This window comes from Globicephala melas, chromosome 1 (assembly GCF_963455315.2).
Source record: "Globicephala melas chromosome 1, mGloMel1.2, whole genome shotgun sequence".
NCBI lineage: Eukaryota > Metazoa > Chordata > Mammalia > Artiodactyla > Delphinidae > Globicephala > Globicephala melas.
Window position 1 is genome coordinate 37,980,480 of NC_083314.1, and position 25,487 is coordinate 38,005,966.

The 25,487-nt window shown below is 48.0% G+C and overlaps 1 protein-coding gene across 7 annotated transcripts in view; it reads right to left on the reverse strand.

Annotated features, from left to right (window-relative positions):
• Positions 1-25,487, reverse strand: part of LAMB3 (laminin subunit beta 3) — a 68,558-nt gene that overhangs the window by 24,070 nt on the left and 19,001 nt on the right. For 4 of the 7 annotated variants that reach the window (XM_060294152.2, XM_060294112.2, XM_060294129.2 and 1 more), the window contains exons 3-8: positions 22,525-22,713; positions 16,490-16,928; positions 14,497-14,561; positions 13,537-13,691; positions 2,687-2,801; positions 2,089-2,162 (exon numbers count right to left, since the gene is read on the reverse strand). In XM_060294152.2, coding sequence (XP_060150135.1) covers positions 2,089-2,162; positions 2,687-2,801; positions 13,537-13,691; positions 14,497-14,524 — 372 coding nt within the window. In that variant the 5' untranslated portion in view covers positions 14,525-14,561; positions 16,490-16,928; positions 22,525-22,713. The remainder of the gene's footprint in view (positions 1-2,088; positions 2,163-2,686; positions 2,802-13,536; positions 13,692-14,496; positions 14,562-16,489; positions 16,929-22,524; positions 22,714-25,487) is intronic. The other 3 variants (XM_060294143.2, XM_030872917.3, XM_060294126.2) reach the window with 3 other exon arrangements.

Genomic DNA, 25,487 nt, shown 5'->3' on the forward strand with positions numbered 1-25,487 from the left:
AATAAATCTGAACTCCTGACCATGGCTGAAGAGGCCATGCTCTTGGGCCCTGCTCCCTCACCCCGTCTCATGTCACTGTGCACCTCCATCTCCTCAAACCCTCAGTCACATTCCCTCTCCAGAGCCTTTGTTCATGTTGTCTCTTCTGCTTGGAATACTCCTCCCCCTCGTGGGTTCCTCCACATCTTTTCTTCTCAGCTTAAATGTCACTTCCTCACAGAGATCATTTTATACCTATCTAACGTGCATTCTTCTGCCCACACTCTGCCCACCCCACCCCATCATTTCCTATTCCAGGATCTCATTTGTTTCCTTCGTAAATGTCACACAATTTCCAATTATTTATTTGTCGGTTTCCTGCTTTTTATTTTCCTCCTACCAGACCAGGGTTTCCCAAACTTGACACTGTTAATATTTGGAGGTGAATAATTCCTTGCCATGGGGTCAGTGCTCGTCATTTTAGGATGCTACACGGCATCCCTGACCTCTTCTCACTAAATGTCAATAGCATACTGACAGCTGTGACAACCAAAATTTTTTCTATAAACTGCAAAATATCCCCTGCTTGAGAACCACTACAGTAAACCATAGACCCCCTTGTCTATCTGTTTTTTTTTTTCTTGGCCACACTGCATGGCTTGCGGGATCTTAGTTCCCCAACCAGAGATTGAACAGGTGCCCTCTGCAGTGGTGCAGCGGAAGCACAGAGTCCTAACCACTGGACCACCAGGGAATTCCCCCACCTTGTCTATCTTGTTCACAGTGTACCCCCAGCATCTAGCACATAGTAGGCAGTTAGTACATCTGTTGAATGAATAGATGAATCTTTCACCTACTTTCCTCCCTCCCCATTTACATCTGTAAACTCATCTCTCATCAGTTTGTAGCCTTCCACATCCCTACCTCTCACTACCGTATACATATTTGCCCCACCAGACCCTACGTGCGTTCCTTTGTCCCCTTCCCCCAATTATATACCTTCTTGCCTCTTGCCTCCTGGCCTTTGCACTTTGCTGTTCTCTTTGCCTGGAATGAACTTACCCTTCACCTGGATATTACTGGCCTAGGAAGTGTCATCTTCCCCTGGGTGTATTCTCTGATCCACTCCCCCAAAGACAGATCAAGCTGGAGGTCCCCCTCCTGGGCTCTCTAGCACCTCTTCTTACCAACATCAGAGCACACATCCCACTGTCTTGCTACTGGTTCTTTATCTTCCCTACATATACCAAAGCAACTAGAGGATCGTGATCTAGTTTTAGACATCTTTTATAACAGCATATAATCAGTGTTCAATATGTGTGTAGCAAGAATGGACAAATAAATGAATGGGTGAGTGATGACAAAGCAATGAGACTACCAGTATCCATCCAAATGAATATTTCCCTTAGAAGTTGTCACTGTTAGAGACTGAGCATTTGTTCAAATGGCACTAGAATGTCTCAAAATACTTTTGACCTATTCTTGAGGCAATGTTCTTAGAGCAACTTCCTCAGTCACATAGGATATTAGGAAAAGGAAAAGGAAAAAAAAAAAAAAGTCCTGTCAGTAATGAATGAAAATGTTCCCTCCAAAAGGCACATCTCCAAAGGCTAGTCTAAAAGCAGAGTCTGAAAAGTAATAGCACTGAATGAGCAGATTGCTCCAAAAGCACATCTTATATGAGGATGGGCCAGTTCTTGGCTGTCTGTTAAACTCAATCTCATCAGCAAAGTTATTAAAACAGAGTATACCAAGAAAACACAACTGTATAATACGTGGCCAGGCTTTGTACAATTGGTCTTGACAGAGCTGAAAAAATTAGATGGGCTAAGGGTGGGGGATGCAAAGAGGGAGAGGATATATAAGCACTACACAGCCAAGACAGGGAAGGTGGAGGCGTCACTGTTCTCCCAGAAGGGGTACCTCTGCTGTCACCATGAAACAGGCTCAGGGTAAGTGTCACCTCAGCCTGGGGAAGGGAGGCCCACCCAGCATGTGGTACCATCACCTCCCGCCTGAGGAGACAAGGACCCTGTGCTCCGCATGAGTCCATGCCCACACAGCCCAGAGTCCCCCTCTCCTAACCACTGCCATGCCCAGGAAGCACACCTTAAAATCCATCATGATGTCGTGAAGCTGGAATTTCCTGTCTAGGTCCAGCTGCAGAGAGACAGGGCTCACATCTGGAAAGACAAAACGTAGAAACTTTAGAGCAGAGGATTTCTACCTTCCCAGGCTCTAGGAAATCAGAAACTCTCTAATCTTGATTTTCCAATTTCCCTCTCCGAGAAGAGGGGTACCAGTATGTTTCTACTTACTATCACCTATTCTAGATCCTATCTCTTCTTGGCCAAATTTCCTTCCCACCATCACTTGATGCCCTTAAAACCTTAAAGAGTTTCAACTCCTCTGTTCAACACAAATCTGTTTGCAAAGCTCAGTTCCATCAGCAAGCCCACTGTGACTAAGTAGAATGAAATTAAGGCATTTCTCTCTCTTCTGACCCTTTCATTAACCTCCAATAAATTCTTCTACCTACAGCATCTGAAAGACCTCAAATACAAAGAGAGAAGGTTCTGCTTGTCAACCACCCACGTCCCACTACAATAAGAAAGCCCCGGGAACCCCAAAGGGCTCCCGCGCACCCTCCCCATCCTGTGGGAGCCTCCACATGTTTGGGCCCCTGGAGGCTGTGGCAGGTCCTTACCATTCTGTGACTGCCACCAGCGCATGGGGCCCGAGGACGAGACCACATTCTCCACTCGGTGACTGTTGTAATTGTGAGGCAACCTGGAGTCACACTTGCAGCATTTCATCTGCCACTGTGGGACAAAGAGATGCCAGAGACTAAGAGGTAGGGCCAGTGAGAATTCCCCCCTTGTATCCTGAGAGCCCAGAACATTCTCTCCATGGAAATGCTACCCTTGGGGATCCATTGATTTCATTAATACACTTGGAAGGATCAACCTCTCAAAACAAGACTACTGTTCATCTTTTCATTTATGTCCTTTGGGTCCCCCCCAACACATAGCTAAGTAAATAGTAAATAGAGGTTGTAATTGGGAAAGTGGTATGCGATGGTAGAGAAAAAATAATTTTCGTATGTGACATTGCCCCAAAGAGAAATTTGAAAAGGGTGCTAAGAGCAAAAAGAAGAAAGAAAGAGAAGCTCACATTAATTTAACATCTGCTATGTGCTATGCATAGGCTAGAGAGTTTTATAGCTCATCTCACTTAATTCTGGCAGCCTGGGGAAAGTCAAGTTTCTAAGGATTAGGAAGAGGGGACAGAAAAAAAGAACAAGGGAAAAAACTGAACCCCATGGGCTCCAGAGCAGGGCAGAGATGACCAAGAAGAAGAATACAGCCAGAGAACATGGCCCTTGTTCTTTCAGTTTGTACATACGTGCGCAAATGTGTGTGCACGTGCGCACACGTGCACACCTCACAGAGACACCATGACCTTACCCCAGGTCCCTCATGCAACACACATCAAACCTATTTTCCCTGAGTAACCATGGTCCCAAACCTTGTGCCCAGGAGAAAGAATACTGTTCAGAGGGCTCCCAATTGACCCACATGTAAAAGCAAGGCTTGGACAAGAACCTCCCTGACCTGTGAGTTCCTTTGGGTAAGGACCAGTGTACCTCCCCACACCTCCTGCCTCTGTGTTCCCCTAAGCCTCCACCCACCAGAACCAGGGGAAAGCTCAGGCAGCCTTCTCTGAGGCCTTCTAGCCCCTGAACCTCTGCCCTGTCCAGGGAAGGCACTAAGCTAAGGAAGCCAATGTTCAGAACGAGTGATGTCTGCCGAACTGGTGAAGCTGACAGCTCAGTCCCAGAGGGATTGAGTTAACAGGCTGAGTCTGTGCCTTGAGTTATAGAAACTCCTCACCCGACACCACTCTTCCCCCTGAGCTGTTGGCAAACCCTGGAACAGTGGAGGATGCAGGAGGGGAGTCAGGAGTCCTGGCTCTGTGAGCCTCTGCTTCCCACCCCACTTTCCAGCTCCCACCTCCAATCTGCAAAACAAGAGGATTGTCACCCTTCCTGGTACTTGGAGGTGTCCTTGTCATGTCCCAAAGTGCTTTATTAAACAATAATTTTTGGTATGATACAAATGAACTTACTTACGAAACAGAAACAGACTCAGACATAGAAAACAGATTTATGGTTACCAGAGGGGAAGGAGGGGAAGGGATAAATTAGGAGTTTGGGATTAGCAGATACAAACTACTCTATGTAAACTAGGTAAACAAGGTCCTGCTGTACAGCACAGGGAACTATAGTCAATCTCTTGTAATAAACTATAATGGAAAATAATGTGAAAAAGAATTAAAAATGATTATGAAATATAAAAAAACAATATTGGGGGGATGTTCAATGTTCTTATAATGGCTGGCACATATGCCTTATATAAAACAGCACCCACTGTCCATCCCTTGCCCTGCCACATTTTTCTCCATAGTACTATCCCCACTTGGCGTATTGTTCTTTTACTGTCAATTTATTTGCTCACGGTGTTTGTTTATGGTCTGCCTCCCCCTGTTAGAATGTAGACTCCAAGAGGGCAGAACTTACTTTCCTTTATGCTGTATCCCAGTGCTTAGCAAAGTGCCCAGCACTTAGCAGGCCCTCTATAAATACTTTTTGAATGAATAGTAAATGCTCAGTAAAAGTTGGCATTTTCATTTACATTATTACTAGACTCTCCCTTCCTGGGAGTTTAAAAGGAGGGGCGAGGGAGTGAGGAGGTGGCAAACATCAGTATTAAGTGATTGGCGCACTTACCGTGTGCCAGGTACTGTATCAGGGGTTTCAGTGCAATAACCTATTTAAGCCTCACAACCACCGTACGTGGTAATATTATTCCCATTTCACATGTGAGAAAGCTGAGGTTCCAAGAGGCTATGTGACTTTCCTGTTGATTGATGGCCAGCGCCAGCACCAGACAGGATCCCTCCTTACATCTTTCTCTTCTTCTCCTCCTCCCCTCCCATCCCCACCCCTTCCTTGCTCTTCTCTTTCTCTCTCCCTCCCTCCTTCTCTGTCATCCTCTCATTTCCACTAGGAAACCACCTGGATGCACAGACATTGTGGGAAACACGGTAAAGGGTGACAATTTCTGTCTCACCCAAAGGGCTTGGTCTGACCCTGAGGCTGACCATGGCAGAGCCTCAGACAGAGAAAGCACTCTGGGAAGAAAGCTGGCTTGTCAGGCTAACCTAGTTCAGTTAACTCGGAGACTGCAGATGTGTCAGTGGCTAAAATAAATACCTGAGCACTTAAAATAATCCTGTCTGGGCAAAAGACACCTCTTGCTGGAATCTGAGTCTCCTCTAGCATCCTATTTTGGTCCCTGGCAGCAAGCATGCCCTTCTCCCATTCTGGCCAGCCTCTCAGAGGCAAACTTTTCCACTGCCCATCCTCCATCTGCACTCAGCACGTCCTGCAGAGAGACGAGGGCCAGCTGCCTTCCGGCGACCTGTCACCAGAGACCCCCCTGCTCTGTTGGGAACTGATCCCAGCCTGTTCCCTGGCCAAAAGAATGCCAGAAACGAGGCCCAGTTTCTTCCCTTGGGCCATGGGACACAGGAGCTAGAACAGCTCAACATGGGACTGGGGAAATGCCATTGATATTCCCAAATGGTGCAATATTACGTACCATTAAAAAGACTGTTGAGAGAAAGGTTTTCATTGCATGGGGGAAATGTTTACATTATAATGTTTTATGAAAAAAAAATATCATGTTCTCTGAAAAAAAGTTGGGCATAAGCTTGTATACATGTCATGATCACAAATATATATTCTTGAAGGAATAGAAAATATGTGGAAGGAAATACACCAATATATTAGGTTGAACCAAATGAAATGGCTGACATTCAGCCATCTTGACCAACAAAAATGGCAACTGCATACAGTTTTAACCTAATATCTCTGGGAAATGGCATTATGGGTAACTTTTTTTCTTTGTTCTTTTTTTAATAATTTTAAACTTTGATGCCTTGGATATATATTAACTTTTATATTCAGGCATTATTGTAAAGCAAAACAAACTAAAAAGGCCCAGGGTACTCAGCGTGGGCTTGTTACCCTGCCTGCACCTTGTCTTCACAGCCAGTCTGGGGTATCCCACGCCTTCTCCACCTGCCTTCCACATGCTCAGACAATGACGGAGGGATCAGATGGCCTCATGAGCTTAACATCTACGTGCCGCTTATCACAGTAACATAGCTAAAGGAGGGATTATCTCAACCCTCAGAAACAGGCTAAGCCATAAGGCTTGGGACAGGTATTTTAAGGAGCTCTGCATGTCAACCAGCTAGAGGGATGGAGGCCTGAAATAGGGTGGCTTATGGGAGAAGCCCACATGAAGGCAAGCTGCCAATTTCTTCCCTCTCTTCTCTGGGCCTCAGTTTCCCTTCCTTTTTATTCTTGTATGTCTATAGGTAGTATGTGTATAAGAGTGTGTGTGTGTGTGTGTGTGTGTGTGTGTGTGTGGTTCTCAACATGAGGCTCCTCCTTTCATATGTGTTACATTCCTCTGTCTCTCCCAGCTGCAGCTGCTTCTCTCTCTGGGGTCACTTGGCCAGCATCCCCCTGGCTGTGCTACTTCAGAGACACAGCATTGTTATCAATTCAGCCTGTCAGGCTTCCAGCCAGTTTGGCTCCTGTTCCCCTCAGTCTGGAAAGACTGGGCCTTTTCCCTTATCCTGGAGCTTTCTAGAAGCTCAGCCGTCTGGCCGGAAGACAAACCCTCCCAGAGAGCTATGGTGGGGGCAAAGGAGAGAGCAAGAGCCAGTGGGAGCCCTAATCACAATGGAGAGGGTGGAAAAAGGAAAGCAATGCAAATCAAAGCTCTGTGCTTTTGCAGAACATGGAGCTAATTCTGGGGGAAAATAGGAAAACAGGCTCTGGTTATACGTGGTCCAACTCCTTCCCACAGGCAAGTCAGAGACTGCCTGTGTCTATCTAAGGAGCTGTAGTCAGGGTCATGGCTGCCAGCCCGGGCCAAAAGAAAGCCAGCGCCAAAAAAAAAAAAAATGCAGCTGCCTACAAGAAGGGCATTCCCTCCGCTTCACCTTCCTCATTGGTAAAATGCAGGGGGGGGATGAGATAACGAAGTTCCCTCTTGCTTTAACATGCTATTACAATTCTCCCCCACTCCAGCTTATCTGCTCAGAGGTTAAACACACTCCAAACAAGAATGCAAAAGAAGCAAGAGAAAAATAAGACATTGGCCCAACACTGTACTAGAGAAACACTCTTCCCAGCAAAGTGGGCAGGGGAAGAGGGGACCCTCAGACCTTGGTCAGCAAGGCCTCCATTAGACCCCACTACGATCCACGAGCCTTACCATTTCTATGTCAGTGGATATTGCCAGCGAATTTTAAAAATCGAGACCTGTTATGGTGCCAGGTGGGAGGAGGTCCCCAGTGCTAGGAGGCACTGTCCTGAAGTAACATCTTGACCAAAGCCTTAACTCAACAGAGCCCTCATCTCCATCTAAACTAAATTTAGATAGCTCAATTCTAAAGGTGATGACAGAGATGATGAACACCACACACCCCAAAATTACGCTGCACCAGGCTCTGTCCTGAGCACTATACATACATTATCTCATTTTACGCTTCTAAAATCTCTGAGGTAGGTGTATTATATTAAATGGTGGGTATCCTCATCTGACAGATTAGGAAAGCAGTCTTAGAGAGGCTGAGAAATGTGTCCAAATCCACAGGGCTAGGAAGAGAAGAAGGAGGGATTCCTCTCCCAGGCTCTCTTCCTCCAAACCTTCTCATCGTATTCTGCTTCAAGAGACACAGAGGTCACGTGGCAACCATGGGAAATTGCAGGGACTAGAGTTGGTTTTCAGGATGTTCCCTCTCTTCTCCCCTAGTAAGGGCAGCCTCAACCTCAGCCCAGACTTCTACAGAAACAGAATTATCCCCCTAGACCTGATTGCAGAGAGATGGTTTGCATTCCTGGACCTCTGAAAGCTCTACCAGTGACAATGATTCCTATAGCCCCTGAGAGCAAAGAAGCAAGGTAGGTCTGCAAGACACTACCCAGAGAGCTTCTAGGAAATTGACCCAAGGAGCAAGGGGGTGAGAAGCCAGGCCAGCAAAGTCATGAGACCACTCACATTTGTGTGCAGGTTTCCATCTCACTTTTCCACTCTCTTCCCTCTTTTAACCCCACAAGCCACAATCCCCAACCCATAACAACCAGGACCCAAAAATCTCACATTTCACAGCCCAAGTTTTGCTTCCCTCTGATCCAACTCTTTCTCTAAGTGTCCCTTTTCTTCTATCCCCTCAAAACTTACTCATTCTGGGTCTTATTCTCTTAGGGCCCTTTGCAAAAGCCACAGCTAATTTTCTGATAAGCAAACCCTTCCTGAAATATAAATGATGATAGATTAACAAGATGCCTTCCCCAAGGGTGTCTGCATTTTAAACAAAGAGCTCAACGATGCTTCATCCAAAAGAATAAATCCCCAATGGTAAGAGCTTTGAAAGTTTCATACACGCTAAGAACTTCTGGGAAATAGGAGGGCAGATATTCTGGTCAGAGACAGGCTCAAAGTCCTCTGTGAGTGGAGGACAAAGACCTCAGGATGGATATAAACACATCCTCACATCGTCACATCCTCTGCCTACACATTAGCCATGCTAAACATCAAGAAAACAGATGACTTTCAAACACAGAAAGGCAGTGGTTGTCAGGGTGTGTGCCTGTGGGTGTGAGTGTGCTTCTGTGCATGTCTCTGTGTGTGTGTGTGTGTGTGTGTGCGTGTGTGTGTGTGGAGGAGGGGACGTCAACTGGCTACTGCTCCTTAGCTTGTTTCCAAGAGATAAAAATGACAGCTGTTTGGTTTACACAGCTAATTAACCTGAGGAATGCACTGTGTAAGACTGTTATGAAGGCAGCTGGGTAATTAAGTTTTTCCCCAGAAAGGGAGGGAGTGGGAGATAAATAAAGCATTTAAGGGAACAGACACAACATTGGAGAAGACATTGTCAGGAGCAGAAATCAGGGCTGGAAAACTTCCTGGCGAAACCCACTGGTTCCCAGGGAGCGTGCACCAGCCCAGAGATGACTGAAGGTCATGGCTCAGCCTCTGCCAGCACCCACCTGACAGAGACAATGGCCAACCCTCAGGGTCACATACAGCCCAGCCAGAAGTTGGCAGAGATGTTAGAGCTGAACAAACAAAGGCTGACTAACCCAACTCCTTCATTTCATGAATGGGGAAATGGTGGTCTAGACAGAAACCATGACCTTCTTGAGGTCACGTTCCTATTTTAAGTGTCAGAGCCAGGACCAGACCTAGAGAGTCTTTACCCCCAGTCGGGTGACTTCATTAACCACGACCACTTCCAGATTTCCCAGCAGCCCACCGCAAATCAGATGGGCAGCGGTCACCTTGGAAGCAGAAAGTGGGCTGGCCTAAGGGCAGTTTGATTTCAATAAGTATGCGAGGGCTTCCCTGGTGGCGCAGTGGTTGAGAGTCCGCCTGGCGATGCAGGGGACACAGGTTCGTGCCCCGGTCCGGGAAGATCCCACATGCCGCGGAGCGGCTGGGCCCGTGAGCCATGGCCGCTGAGCCTGCGCGTCGGAGCCTGTGCTCCGCAACAGGAGAGGCCACAGCAGTGAGAGGCCCGCGTACCACAAAAAGCAAAAACAAAAAATCAATAAGTATGCGAGTGTGTGTCCTGATCCAGGAAGAAGAGCTCAGGAGCATGATTCACAGATGCGGAGGCCCCTGCATGCGGACACAGGTCCCCGGGAGGTGGGGAGAGGGGGATGGGACATTTAGCATCTTCCAGACACCAGCCCAGTGGTCACTTGGCTTCTTCCTTTATACAGTCCTCACAACAACTGTTTGAAGTGGGTGCTGTCATTATTCCTATTTTTCAAATGAAGAACTAAGGCTCAGAGGAAGCACAGACGCGAATGAGGGTAGGGAGACATCACAGACATTTTCATTCATGCCTTGGGTTTTAGGGAAAAACGGTGCAGTGAGTTTACTCAGAGGTTACCTAGGAGCTGGAAGAGAGAGAGCCAGGGGACAGGGTGGGACTGCAGCCTCGGGCCATTTTGATAAAGTCCAGCCTGGGTTCAAGCCTGGACAGTTAACGGGTAGTCAAGGCAGGTAGGCCCAGAAGGGCAAAGCTGGGTTGGGGTGGGCACACAAGGCAAAGCTGGCCGCGTCGTATGTCCATTGTCAAGGCTGCAATATGGACCCAAAACCCATAGAAGCCGGCCCTCAAGGCCAATAGGATTGAGCCAGTGAGACAAAATTAGGCAGAAAAGGTGACATACTAACAGGCTAAGATTGACCCACGAGAAAGGAGCCACACTCTGAGATCAGGAGCTGGGAGAGACAATTTTGGAACAGGAAGGAGTCCCCACTGCTCCTGAGTTTCTTCGGGGTTGGCAGGGGGCAGCGAGCAATGCTAAAATGTCCAAGAGTCATAAATCCCTAATGCACTTACATTCATGCCATACCAGTAGGCAGGCAGGCAACAGGTGCTGGGTGATTTTTACTGGGCTCAGGGCTCACCATGTCACCCCTGCATGAAAATAGAACAGAGGCAGTAACCAGAGGCTATGACTTAAGGAAGGTATGTATGTGGAGGTGGGAGCTGGTAGACAGGGATGCAGGGGGACTGAAGGGGCAGGCCCTAGGAATGCAGCTCTGCACCATGCCACCTTCCCTTCCAGCTGAGGCTGGCCACTGCGCCCCCATCTCTAACTACTGAGAAAACTCAATACCTATGTGTTTCCATCAGAAGTTTGGGGGTCCCAGCACACACCCAAACTTTCCCAATAGCTCACAGGGATAATAAGAGCCACCTGATGGAGTATTGTGAAAATTAATCGAGATAATTTATATAAAACTCTTAGTATAGTGCCTGAGACATATAATATGTGCTTAATAAGTTATAGTTACTATAATATCATTTAATAATAAAATAAACTTAAAAATTGAAATTGGAACTCATCAGAGTTAAATCTGGATTCCTAATTTTCATCACACAGCTGCCCCTGCACCAAGTGAGGGTTCAGGGTACACCTGTACAGAGGGGTATCTGTGCCTTTAGCATGTGTCTTCACTGCTGGCAACCAGTGGCCTCTAGGTGGTTAGGTAGGGAAGGGAGAAGGAAAGAGAAATCAGAAAAGGCAGAGAGGAGACAGGTGGGGGAGAGAAGTTGGGTCTCAGCAGGCAGCTCATTCCCAAAGAAAATTGGAGCAAAGAGCGACCCTAAAGACCATTTCTCTAACACTCATTCATGGAAGAGGAAAGCAAAACTTAGAGAGGGGTAATATTTTGCCCAAGATCGCACCACAAGTTAGTGGCAGACCTGGGGCTACACACTGCACTCAAGATGCCCTATCCTCCACTCTTCCAAGAGGTTACATGGATTTATTCCCCCTCATAGAAAAAGGAAGAAAAGAACCAATGCTTCTCAACTTTCACAGCACCAAAATAGCTGAGATTTATCCATCCCCATGGTTTCAAAAGTCTAGACTTCTCTTTTGCAAGCACCCATTTTTTTCTCAAGGGGCTGCTTAAGAGCAAGGGAAGCAGTTGGCTCCCTGGGGCATTTGAGAGAGGCAGAGGGCAGGTCAGGATGAAGCCAAAAGCCCAGCCTAGAGGGAAAGAGGCTGTCCAGGCAGGGCTGTGGCCGAGGAACATCCCAACACAGGGGATGTGTATGATCTCTCCTTGCTTCCCATCCCAGAAGACGGATCAGCCCAAGGAAGGGAATCAGCAGAGGACTCCCTGAAAATTTTAGACATGGCTCAGTGGCACAAGATTGGAGGATGTGTGGGAAGGCAGCAACTAAAACCATTCTGTTGCCTAGAAATTCAATACTGCCAGGTCTCCTGATGCTTGTGGAGTAATCTGGGCTCACAGGGAGGACTCGCCTGATGCTGGCCATCTTACCCAACACTGTCAAATGGGCTTTCCCACATCCAAGTGGGTGAGATGCAGAAACCACAGCCATCTCTGCTCAGCACCTCCAAAGCCACTATGCAGTACCACCTATGATTAAAAAGTGACCAAAAGGACACTGGGGACTGGAAGGACAGTGAGGCCAGAGATGGGATCAGATACCATCTCCATGGTCCTGAGGACAAGGACCCAGAAGGAGGAAACCACAGACAACCCAAGCCTCCTTCATGGCCATTAATCTCTCTCACTCCCTTTCTCTCTCTGTCTTTTTACCCCAAGAGAAGCAGAGGCTCAAGGGAAAACCATTCCCTCACTCTTCCCTTTGTCCAAACCTGTGTTTTGAGGGCAGAAAAATGGCCAAATGAGACAGGCAGCTGGGAAACAAGAAAACACTGAGTGATTTCCACCTTGGTAAACACAAGGAGCAAGGAAAGACCCCAACGTTGTTGAAGGGAAAAGAAAAGAAAATCAAAGTTCCTACCAGAAAGGTCCAGAGGCAAAGTAGAAGAAGAATCACAATGGATCTTTGAAAAAAATCAGTTGCCTAAACGGGTGATAATAATTGACGTAGGTCAAAGAGTTCCAGTGCCTGGATTTGCTCAACTCGTTTCCTATCAGCTGAGCCACTGAACCTCCTTGCTAGCCTCAAGTCACTTCCTTGTTTGTCTCACTGATCTGTGCCCTTTAATTTGAATATTTCCCCAGCGCAGGGCGGGGAGGGATAAATTAGGAGGTTGGGATTAACAGATACACACTGCTATATATAAAACAGATAACCAACAAGGACCTACTGTATAACACAGGGAACTATGTTCAATGTCTTATAATAACCTATAATGGAAAAGAATCTTAAAAAGAATATAACTCAATCACTTTGCTATACACATGAAACTAATACAACATTGTAAGTCAACTATACTTCAAAAAAATTTTTTTTAATTAAAAAAAATTCTACAAAAAAAAGTCTCCCACTTCTCCCGGATTGGTGAAACATGTGGACCAAACATGCAGAGGCTGAGAGGTAAGTCATACGTGATGACTGCAAAACATAGAAGGATAAACTCCAGCCTATAATCATTCGGTAGCTCCAGCCACACCCTTTCCCCAACACTAGCCAAAGAGATGGCAGCAAGGGAGGGGCCATGGCACAGCTCGGTTCCCCCTTCAGCAAGAACACAAGCCTTGCACACATCCCAGCCTCTGTGCTCCACCAGCCTTGACGCTGTCCACCAAAGATGGCGCCTTACACTCCATGCACCTAAAGGATCCCCATCTATCTGATTGCTTGTTCCCGAGACTTGGAAAACTGTCCTGCCCAGGCCCAAGGGCTGAGAAAAACTCCAGCTTTATCAAGCAAAAGAGAGAAAGGAGCTATTCCGCTAGTTCTGAGTACATTTTCTCTTGCCCAACAAAGGTGAAAATTTCTTAGAGGCAGAGATCCGGTCTTAACGCTTTTCTTGCACTCCCCACAGCGCGTGGATCTAAGCTGATAGCAAGTCCACTCTAAGTATTCAGTGAATAGATGGCAGGCTTCCCCACCCCCGCCCCAGCTCGCCTTCTTCCAGCCCCCGGAAGCCATGGAGGAAGAGCCTACCTCTCCATACTGGGTGCAGTAGGTCTCAGGCTTGGCCAGGCCACAGGTAGATGAAGCTCGGAGAAACCGGGTCCTCCCAATGAGCAGGTCCCCAACGGGTGGATAGCAGGCCCCACGGGAGCAGGCTTGCTGGGCACACAGGACGCTGGGCAAGACTGAAATCACAGGGGGTACAGGGGTGCAGCCTAGAGAGAAGAGGGTCTAGCCGGCCACCCCAGTGTGCCTCCGGGAAGCCGACATCGATCGGCAAGAATAGACCCTCTTCTCCACCTTCTTCATGCTCCTACCTGCTGGTTGTGGGAATAATCGCAATCCTGATGCTGTTTGCTAAAAAAGCTGATTTTATAGCCTGTAGCCCCCAATCTAAATAGAAAGGAGAAACACTGACAACTAAAAAGCCCGGATGATCCTGAAATGTAGCATCCACATGTGGCTTTCTAGAACAGAGCTGCAGTCACACGCTCAGCCACCAGGATATGGCCCACAACTCTTCTCACCTGCAGCGTGGCCTCTGTCAACAGCCCAGAGTAGCGCTGGCTGCTGGCTGTTTGTGGAGCACTGGGAGATACCTGCGTTCTGTCTGCTCCTTTATCTGTAAAGGTGACCCTGCCATGCTTTGGGAGTACCCAGCTGCAATTCACTGAGCATCAAGAACTCAAGCCATGATGGCTCTGGGACCAGCTTGAGAGTGACAGGATGGGAAATAAACCATGCAGGGCACTGGGGGAGACACAAACCACCCTCAGGTAGCAAGAAGACATTTGGGAGCCTCTCAAATCATCTTCTTCAAAGGCCCCCAGGACAGAGAAACCTCATGGACATCCCGGTAGACAAGTGTCCCAAACCCAAAGGCCCCAGGGTGACCGGTGATGCTCACACTGTGGTAGACCGTCCTCCTACCCATGGCTGTCCCCTCCCTGGTATATGAAAGCACCTGGAAGGATGGGAAGGGATACTTACCAAAATACAGGAGAAGGAGCGGCCTCATCTTCAGTCAATGGGATGATCCCCACCCAGGACCTCACCTGGAACAGAGCAAAGGAGCCTGGGTGAAACCATGCACATCCCTAGGGTGCACCAGCCCTTTTCTGTTTCTGGACTCATGTTTTCTCAGAAGCCTTTACCTAGGGTCTTGACCTAGGACACTTCTGAGCAGCAGGTGCATCTGTAGCCAAAAACTTGGAAAATGCCAGAGACCTGGCCCCCGTCCCAGCTGGCATGTGACTCCCAGGGTGCCCTGGGATAACGCCACCCCCTCCCTGACTCCAGCTTCCCCCTCTGAAATAGAGAGGAGGAGGATTGACACTGCCCTACCCCACATGGTCAGAAGGACAACGTGGGGAGCAGGAAAGAGCTGGACCCTTTGCAGGAGAAGTCCGGGGCCTTGATGCCTCCCCAGGAAAGAGAAGTGTCCTTTCTCAGGGCCTGGCCCACCTACAGGCACAACGATGAGTGGGTCAAAGAGGCTGAGGACCTGGAGCTGAGCCCTCTCCTGCTATTGGCATGGTCTTTGGTACCACACAGAGCCACCCCAAGAGTGAGGCTGTGGTGGCCACATCTCTGGGCTGAGCATGATGGAAATGATGGAAAGGCAGGCCTAGCAGTCTTTAAAATTGAGTAAGCAGAGGAATGGATAAAGAAGATGTGGCACATATACACAATGGAATATTACTCAGCCATAAAAAGGAACAAAATTGGGTCATTTGTAGAGACGTAGTTGGACCTAGAGACTGTCATACAGAGTGAAGTAAGTCAGAAAGAGAAAAACAAATATCACGTATTAATGCATATATGTGCAATCTGAAAACACTGGTATAGACGATTTATTTACAAAGCAGAAATAGAGACACAGATGTAGAGAACAAACGTATGGATACCAAGGGGAAAGGGGTGCGGTGGGATGAACTGGGAGATTGGGATTGACATATATACACATATATACACTATTGAGACTATGTATAAAATAGATAACTAATAGCACAGGGAACTCTACTCAGTGCTCTGTGGTGACCTAAATGGGAAGGAAATCCAAAAATGAGGTGATATATGTATACGGATAGCTGATTCACTTTGCTCTACAGTAGAAACTAACACAACATTATAAAGCAACTATACTCTAATAAAAACTTTAAAAAAGAAAATTAAAAAAAAAAAAGTGAGTGAGGATTTCATCTGAACTGGAAGCAACCCAAAATGTCTCCAGTGATGGGCTGGGGCTGTACAGGAGACATGGGGGTTGGGAGGCCACAGAACAAGGATTCTGAAGGAGGCTAGGGGTGGATACTCAAAGGGTCCTAGAGGCAAATGCCCCACCCTGTTCATGCAGTGCCCACCTCTACCTTGGATCAGATGCTCACTCTGCTCCAATGACGCCCCAAAACTCCTCTGGCTGGGATGGAAGGATGGGGGGTTGGAAAGGCAGGGGCAAGGGGGGACCAGGGACACTCCTACATCTTTAAATCCTATATCCTAACACTTCAAAATCTTTCCTTCCAATCCCTTACCAGAGGAGTCAGGGGCCCAGGGAAGAGACAGGTGGCCTGAGGTCACACAGCCAATTGGGGCCTAAGAGGGAGACCCATCTTCTGGCTTCCTCCAGCGCTATCTCTGCTCTCCCATCCAGGGGCTGGAACCACACCCACACCCAGAACTAGGCATTCTGGGCAGACCTTAGAAGAGCTCTAGTGGGGCCAGCCCACCCTCTCCTTGTCTCTTTGTGTTCAGCCCCAGCTCTGAACCTGCTTTCTTCTAAGTCACTGAGATGCTTATCAGTTGTGAAAAAGAAATCCAAACAGTGGCAGACATTAAACCTAGCCTTTGGGTCTTAGCTGGCTCAGCTGAGTTCCCAGGAAGAGGAATGAATCAGGCCCTGCAACCAGGCCCCAGACACCCAGATACACAACCCTTGTCCCGCATCCGGCCCCCACCAGGCAGGTGAAGGCAGGTAACGTACCTCACTCCGTGCTGCCACGGTTCTTTCTCCAGATCGCCTCTCTGAGAGCGCGCCTTGAATGTGGGAGTCCCCTCTCCTGGCTCCTAGGTTTTAAACAACCGGCCTCACCTCTGGAGACGTCCTGGCTGGGCGTCACCAACTGCAGGGCGGGACTCAGGAATCCGGCAGCTGGCACGCCCATCTGTAGTCATGCACCCTCACCCTCACCCCCAGACAGGACTGGGCAGGTGGGTCGGTCCCAGAGGCCTAACAGCAAGCTCGGCAGCACCCGCCTGCCTGTGGGTGCCTTGTGGGGGGAATGTTAGTGATCTTTGGAGACCAGGATTCCTGGCAGAGGGGTGGGGGGTGGGGGAAGGACACTGGCATTTGTGACAGGCACTGCACTTGGTACTTTCCCAAGGCCCGTAGAGGTCAGCCTCCTCTGGTGTCCTGGACCACCCTGGACAGAAGACCAAGCAGAGAACACAACGATCAGGGCTTCTATATAAGGTGTTATAGCCCCAGACCGGTCACTGAGCTGGAAGGGAAGAAGATGCAAACATCCAGGACCCTGGAAAGCACCAGACCCCTCCCAAGGGAAAACAAAAAAATGGAAAATCCCTGCTTCTTGGGGGATTAAAATGCTATGGTTCATCAGGAAGGGGTCAAAGCCCAACTCACCCAAGAAAAGCTTAAGAGGAATAAACAGGAATGAACTCTAAATATCTCCCTTCAGGCTCCCTCGCAGCCTTGGCAGGGAGCCCAAGGACAGGTAACTACCTGTGAGTCATGGCTCTCAGCTCAGGAAGGGCTGCTCTCCTAGCCCCTCCCACCCTGGGCAAGAATGCCTGCCTGGAGGGCCAGAAGACAGACCTGACCCTCCTAAGGGATGGAAAGGAAGGCTGAGGTATAATTGGACCAACTTCCCCTGACCTCCTGCCAGGCCTGAGAACACAGCTTCCTTTGTAGGACCCTGGGCGTGCTCCTGGCTTACGGCTTTGGGCTGAGAGCTTCTGTAAATGGCCCATATCAAGGGGTTGGTCTTGGAGGACAGTCTTCCCCCCAGGTTAGGGTCAGAGGGCTTTTAGAGACATCTGGAAGGTCACCCAGTTCAGATCTTGGCCCCAGAGAGCCTACACTGGCCTTGTTTGGACATTATTGCCTCAAAGTTTCCATTTAAAGGAGACTCTTAACGAGCCAGTCCAGCCTGTCAGTGTCTCCTCAGCAGGAAATTCTCTACAATTGAAGGGTTAAATCCAAGAAACTGGTTTGAGAACGCTTAAGGGGGAAACGTAGGATTTTGTGGATTAAACGGTAACCTGGGCATTTCTAACCCTCAGATTCTAATGTAGCCCAAGAAGTTTAGATGGGCAGGAAAAATACTATAATTAGCAAATGGGCAATAAGTTGTTTGGATGCAAACGGACATTCCATTAAATGTTCGTGTCTTGACCCTTGTAAACATTCCAGTGAAATGTGGCTTAATGAGCCAGGATCAGTAGCTGGCCCTCCTGGGCCCTGCTTCTGCAGTAAGAACACAGACACACACCCCTCCAGTCCCCCACAGGGAAAGGTTACTGCTCACACCCTCGAGCTTTGAGCCCACCCATCTATTCTCTTTCTCTCCAACTCTCCAACTCCCTGAACGCAAGGCTTCCAGGAAGCTTGCCCCTCATGGGGCTGTCCATCCTCTGCCCACCACCAGGAAGAGGATGTGACAAAGAACTCATGAATAGTTAACTCAGTAGAAGCAGCAGCCGTTGCGATGCCATATCCTCCGACAGGTGGGGCAGGAGTGCGATGGGAGGCTGGGCCCTTTAAACCCCCCTCCTCCTCTCCCATTATGAGGCCAGGAGCCCAGGTAAATAGCTATCTCAGACTTCACAGGCTGGGGCAGGTCCCAGAGCAGTTTGGCTTCGCAGAGGGAAAGGCAATTGCTCTGTGTGGGCTCGTCACCCCACCCCCGCGTTCCCGGCCAAGTCCAGGACTTTGTTTCTGCAGACCTCAGGGAGGGCCCAGCCAGCCCACTCCTCAGGACACTTAGCACTCCTCAGTGGGAATCTAGTCCCCCCAGGACTGCAGGGCCCCAGGCACAGGGTTTGAACTTCAGAGACAAGAAGCCTAATCTAGAGACAGAGCTAGAGTAGGACCTGGCCAGGGCTAAAGGCAAGATGGGAGCATTGCTCCAACACCATCCCCTGCGTGCCCCCTTCCTCTCCCACTGCCCGCCATCCTGCTCCAGAGCTCTGCACTCTCATTTCTCTCCGAGCCTTGGCTTGTTAGAACAAGGAAAGTGGTGCTCAGGAATGTGGCCCTCCTTGACCCTAGTTCCTCTCGTACCTACATCAATCCATCTGGCAATTCTGTTAGCTCTCCTTTCCAAAGGCAACCTGAATCCACTTCCATCCTCCTGGCCTGAGCCCGTCTACCCCAGGCTTCTGCAACAGCCCCCTAACTCCTAACTGTCTAGTCACACAACCAGGTCTTGTCACTCCCCTGCTCAGAACCCTGCACCAGCTCCCATTTCAGTCAGAGTCTTGAGGCCCCATGTGATCTGACACTGCCCGTTTCTTCACCTCTACCACTACTCTCCCCCCCAAATCCTCTCCCTCCAGCCACATGGCCTCCTTGTTCTGCCTCCAAATTACCAGGTTGCTTCTGAGTTAAGCCTTTTGCCCCAGCTGCTCTCTCTGCCTGGAACGCTCTTCCCCCACATTGGCAAGCCTACTTCTCTTACCTCTTTGAACTCTTTTTTCAAATGCTACCCTCTCAAGGAGGCCCACTCTGACCACCCTATTTAAAATGACAACAAACTTCCCTGCCCCTCCCTGTCCCCCACCCCTAGCATTCCCAACCCCACCTACCCTACATTATGGATGAGTTGTTTTGTTTTGCAATACTTACCAATTTCTAACCAACTATACAATCTATCTATTTATCATGTTTATTTTCTCTCCCCCCACTGGAATGTAATGCCCAAGAAGGCAGAGATTTTTGTCCATTTTGTTCACTACTATTTTCCGAGTACCTAGAAATAGTGTCCGGCTCATAGGAGGTGCTCAATACTTGTGGAATGAAAGGATTCACACACTGTGGAAATCATTGATATAATTTAAAGAGTTCCTCATGCCCTGTAGGTACAGTTGCATTCTCAAAGGGGACAGTCTGGGCTTTTGCTCACCAGGATGGATGACTAATAGTGGAAATTCCTGCATCAGTCAGCTGCAGAGGGCGGGGTGGGGAAGGTCTCTTTGGAGACACCTACCCCCAGATTACAGAAATGCACCATGTCAGTGCAGGCAGTCTCCCTCTCTGCCTGCTTGTCCGTTGTCCCTCACAATATCTCTGACGGGGGCGGGGGGGGGGGGTGGCCTGAGAAGCTACCATCTCCATTTCCCATCTCTCAGGCTCAAACCATCCATGTTGCCAGGGAAATCAGCCAAGATCTGATCAACGAGAGATCAAGAGATAGGGAGAAAAGAAAGGAGGGAAGGAGGGTGGAAAGGAGGAGAGAGGTTGAGAAGTTAGGATAAGAGAACCTGGTCCAGGCTGTGGATGCCAAATCCCAGGTGTTGGAGGAAGGGGCGCTGGGTGACTAAGGCTTGGGCATCACCCAGATCCAGTGAGTCATGGCTGAGTCCTTGTCTGTGGGACTGGGTGGGCTCCAGGAAGGGTTCTGGGGATTTGTCACGTGACTAAAGCTGGCGTGTCTCCCCTTCTGCACAACCGCTCGGCTGCCCAGACAAGCGGTCACTCTTTGTGCACCTCTCCGAGCACCAGAGAGAGAAGGTGGGGCTTTATGAGCTCAGGCGGGAGCCCAGCCTCGGGTGGGGGCCAGGAGAAAGACAACGGGAGCCTGGGCTGCCATCATGGGATGACTCTATTCCATAGAGTCTGTCTCCCCCGACCCTCCCCTTCCCATCCTGAATGTCCATCCAACTGACAGCGGTGCACATCAGCCTGGGTCTGAGGTCTGGGAGAAATCAGGCAGTCAGCCTAAACTAAGCACAGCTAACATTCTCTGGAGAGCTCGCAGTGTGCCAGGCACTGTTCTAAGACCTTTATACATATTACCTCATTTAATACTCACTACATCTCTGTGCAGTAGATGCTTAATTATCCTTCCTTTGCAGATTAGGAAAATGAGGCACACTTTGAAGAACTTGGTCCCAGCTAATACGTGGTCATTTGAACCCAGACCAGTTTGCTTGGCACTTAAGTTCTTAACCATTACTTTGGGCCTAAGATGGCCTAAACTCCCTGCCTCCACCCTTGGTAATCCTTGACCAGAGTCCACCAGACTCTGAATTTTATGTTTCCCAAACCTAAGCAAGACCCAGTAACTGAAAAAGGGTGTTTTTGGAGCACAAATGTCGACTGGAGACTCCTGGGGAGACACTGATGCTATAGAAACATCCAGAACAGACACCATTCGGTGCCTTCCTGTTTGTTGTCCATGTAGACAACCTCTTTTGTGTTGGAGATGGAGATGGATGGAGACGGTGCTGGCTTCCAGATGCCCCTTCTCAGAGACTCCAGCACATACGTACCAGCAGGGTTTCCCCCTCATACCAACAGAAAGCTGCTCTGAGTGAGGACGTGAGCAACCTACAAGGGGTGGGAAGACAGGGGAGGTGACCAGAAAAACATCACGGAGTGCTGACAAGTTTAAACAAAAAAGATTGAACATGATGACAGGATGACACAACTTCCCCTTCACCGAAGGAAGGGGATCCCCTCCCCAGAGGTCAGGCTTCTGGGTCAGGGGCCCCAGTTTCTTCTATCTCTTAGGTCCTAGGGTGCACCTCCAAATGTCACCTCCCTCCTGAGGGGAACTAACGCTGGCTCGTGGCTCCCCAGAAAAGAAGGAGGAATATCTTGACCATTCTGCCACTTTCACTGCCCTCCCAAATCCCCGACCTTCCGGGGGGACAGGCTGGCTCAGACCACACCCCCTCTCTACCATTGTCTCTGGGAACTAGCTTCTTGGGACCCAAGTCCAACCTCTGTAACCTTTGGCCACAGATTTGCCATGTGGAGCTGGCCATGTGGCCTGAGAGGAGAGAGACACACACCTGAAGGTGGCAACTTGTGGCCACAGGTGAGGTCAGGAGCATCTGGGAATGCCTGAGAGGGACCTGGCAGCAGAGGTCGGGGGGTGGGTGGTCTGCTCCCCGTGCTAGCAGAGGGCTGCCTCACAGGACTTTAAACTTCCAAATATCATCCCTAAAAGGGCCACTCAATTTCCTAATGTTCAAATTGGCATTTGAGGGCTGAGTATGGAGAAATGAGCCTCCTGTGGTTTGAGGGAGAAGCATGGGTGAGTCTGGCTTCTTGCCTGGAATCAACCCCACCTAACAGCTTTGAAGCAGCACCTCCCTGCAATGTGTGTGGCCACATCGGGTCTCTATGGACTTGAACAGCTCTGAAATCCAAGATCTAGCTCCAGCTCTGTTTCTCAATAGAAGCATAAACTTGGGAGAACCCCCCACTGAGCCGCAGTTACATCATTTGTAAATAAAGGTGCTGGATTTTACTGGTTCTCAACCCAAGCTGCCCTCAGAATTACTTGCAGAACTTACAATATCTTAGGCCAGGCCCCAGCCAGAGATTTAATTGGATGGCAGAGGGACAGGGATGTTGAAAATGCTTTTAAACCTCCCCTGAAGCCCCCTCCAGCTTTAAGATACTCTGCTCTCAGGGGTGGTAGTTTAGGACAGCAGTTAAAAGCCTAGACTTTAGAGTGAGGGAGATGAAGGTGCAAGTCTTGGCTCTGTACTCACCAGCCACATGACTTAGCACAGCCAAAGCTGCTTGCGTTGCTACTACTCCAATGGGAGTAATAACAGTCTACCTCATGGATCCGTGTAAATATCAAAGGGGACAATGCATAGGTAACTCTCAGCCAGGTACCTGGATAGAAACGTGCTCTATAAAATGTCCGTCACCACGTGTGCATCACACACACAGGCGTTGGGGCGTGAGCAGCAGTCTTTGCAGCTGTGCTTAACAGAAAGCAAATACCATTCCATCCAGATGTCTCACAACTCACTTACCAGGCAGTGGGCCAACCTGGGCTGCCCCCCTCCATCTCCCCCAGGGAGGCCCCAGGTCCCACATTCCAATCAGCTCCTTAGGGCTGCAAATTCCTGAAGAGCAGTGATCTGGACGAGAAGGGAAGAGGGGGCACTCGGCGGGCCAGACGAGCTAAACTCCTTGAGAGCAGCGTGGTGCTTCCGGCCTACCTAGACAGGGAAAGACAGGATGTGGGGTGTTTACGGAGGACAGAGGGCAGAGGAGCAAGCTGAAGCATGACAGACGTATTGTTTTATGGCCTCCAAGAGTTAACAAAACCAAGAGTCCAACCCCTGATAAAGAGAGGAGTCAAAGCTGGTCTGGACAGCAGTTTGTTACTTACCTCGGGGCAATTGCCCAGCAAGTCTGAGGGCTATAGAGAAAAGGCGCTTTCTTTCCCAGGGGCTTCTCCTTACACGGATTAAATTCTGGTCTATGTTCTATCAGACAAGGGTAATGAGACCTTATCTAATCTAATTCCTTCCCTTTAAAACGTCATTCAAAATTGACCCTCTTCTGATCTAAAATACTGATAAAGAGGTTTTAATAGCCTGGGCAAATGTTTACGAGATATGGTTTTCTGGGGGAAAAAAATAAGAAAACAAATGTGCATAAAATCTACTTAACTCTAAAGACAAAATAATACTCGTGTCCATCAACAAATGAATGGATAAAGAAGATGTCATATGTATATACAATGGAATATTACTCAGCCATAAAAAATAATGAAATATTGCCATTTGCAGCAACGTGGATGGACTCGGAGATTATCATACAAAGTGAAGTAAGTCAGACAGAGAAAGACAAATATTATATGATGTCACTCATATGTGGAATCTAAAAAATAGTACAAATGAATTTATTTACCAAACAGAAACAGACTCACAGACATAGAAAACAAACTTATGGTTACCAAAGGGGAAGGAAGGGGGAGTGATAATTTGAGAGTATGGGATTAACAGATGCACACTACTATATATAAAATAGAAAAACAACAAGAATTTACTTAATAGCACAGGGAACTATATTTGATATCTTGTAATAAACTATAGTGGAAAAGAGTCAAAAACAGAATATAAATATATATGTATATATATAGGTATGTATATATATGTATATACACTTTGCTGTACGCCAGAAACTTAACACAATATTGTAAATCAATTATACTTCAATTTAAAGAAAAAGAAAAAATAATAGAGAGAGGACAGGGAGAGAATATCCAAAATGCTACATTTCCCATCTCTTTATATTCCTCTGTGTGCTCTCATCTTCCACAATGAGGATATTTTGCTAGAATAATCAGTACAAATAAAGCAAAAAGTTTCAGGAGGAGGAGAGTGATTTTTGTCCACCTACAAATGATTAATCTTTCTTCTCTTTGCTCCCTCCTTTGTCCTGAACCTGTCCACTAAACCCACAGACTGCCCCAGAGTTCTACAAGTTTTCTACATCATTGTAGATTTTGTAAGGTGTGGTTTCCCCTTCTTAAGAAGTATTGCTTATTGGGGCTGTTAGGTTTATGTCAAGAAAGCACTTAACACAGTTCCTCTGTAAACGTGTAAGAAAGTAAGGCATCACTCTAAACACCACATCTACAATATCTCATTTAAGCATCACAGCAGCCCTTTAAGGTGGCTCTTTGAAAGGACTTATTATTATAACTTTTTTGCAGCCTCAGCGTTATTTGATAACTTGTTCAAGGTTTCCGAGTGTTATTGACTGAATATGGACCCTCAGAAATTCATATGCTGAAACTCTAACACCTAATGTGATGGTCTTAGGAGGTGGGGGCCTTGGGAGGTAATCAGGTTTAGATGAGGTCATGTAGGTAGAACCCTCATAATGGAATTAGCGCCCTTATAAGAAGAGGAAGAGACACCAGGACTCTGTCTCCACCATGTTGAGAACACAGTCAGAAGGCAGTGATCTGCAAGTCAAGAAGACAGTTCTCACCAGGAACCCAAACTACTGGAACCTTGATCTTGGAATTCTAGCCTTCAGAGCTGTGAAAATGAATGTCTTGTTGCTTAAGCCACCCAACCATGGTATTTTGTTAGAGCAGCCTGAAGTGATGAAGACACAGAACTAGCGTTTTAGTCAAGTTAGGCTAGGTTATGCTGCAGTGATAAACTAACCGCAAAATCTCAGCAGCTTAACACAACTGACAAATGATTATTTGTTGCTTGTATGATGCAGAACAATGGTGAGGGAAGAGGTCCTCTGTTCCACACAGTCACTCAGGGACTTCCGCCATCCTGCATCTGCACCAGCCAGGACACATGGTCTTAGTGGCCTCGGCAGCAAGGTTATAGGGGCACGGAGGAACTCTCCCCAGTTACTCCAGGGTTCACAGTCATGCTGCTTACAACCTACTGGGCAGATCTACTCAGAGGGCTCCTAAGTGACCTTCCTACATGCCCAAAAGAGGAAAATGAAGTAGGACTTTGTGAACACAGAGCATTGTCCACCACAACTAGTATATGGTGAAACCAGAATTCAACAGCAGATCTTTAAGCTTCCAAAATCCATGCTCTTTCCACTACAACATTTGGCCTCCCAAAATTGAGAGAATTTGTTTTTCATTTAAAAAAAAATTTCATGATAGGATAATGTGTAGAATATGACTGCTCAAGGATACTCGTAGGAAAAATGCCCATAGTGAATGTTTTAGATTTGCAAAGCCTAAAGCATCCCAAGATTGCCTCATGGAAAACCTTAAACACAGTGAGATCTCTGTAGGTTGTACCCAGATGGTAAATATCTATGAGACATATACACCACTCCAGTCTTTAAGAGAAAAACCACTGGTGGTGAGAGCAAACCTTCAATGAGAAGATTCTGGTATGTTGTAAGGTGACAAACCAGCCTAGCTCACTGGGGCTCTTCTCGCTTTAGCCCTGAAAGTTCCACTTCCCAGGACGCTCTTCAGTCCCAGACAAAT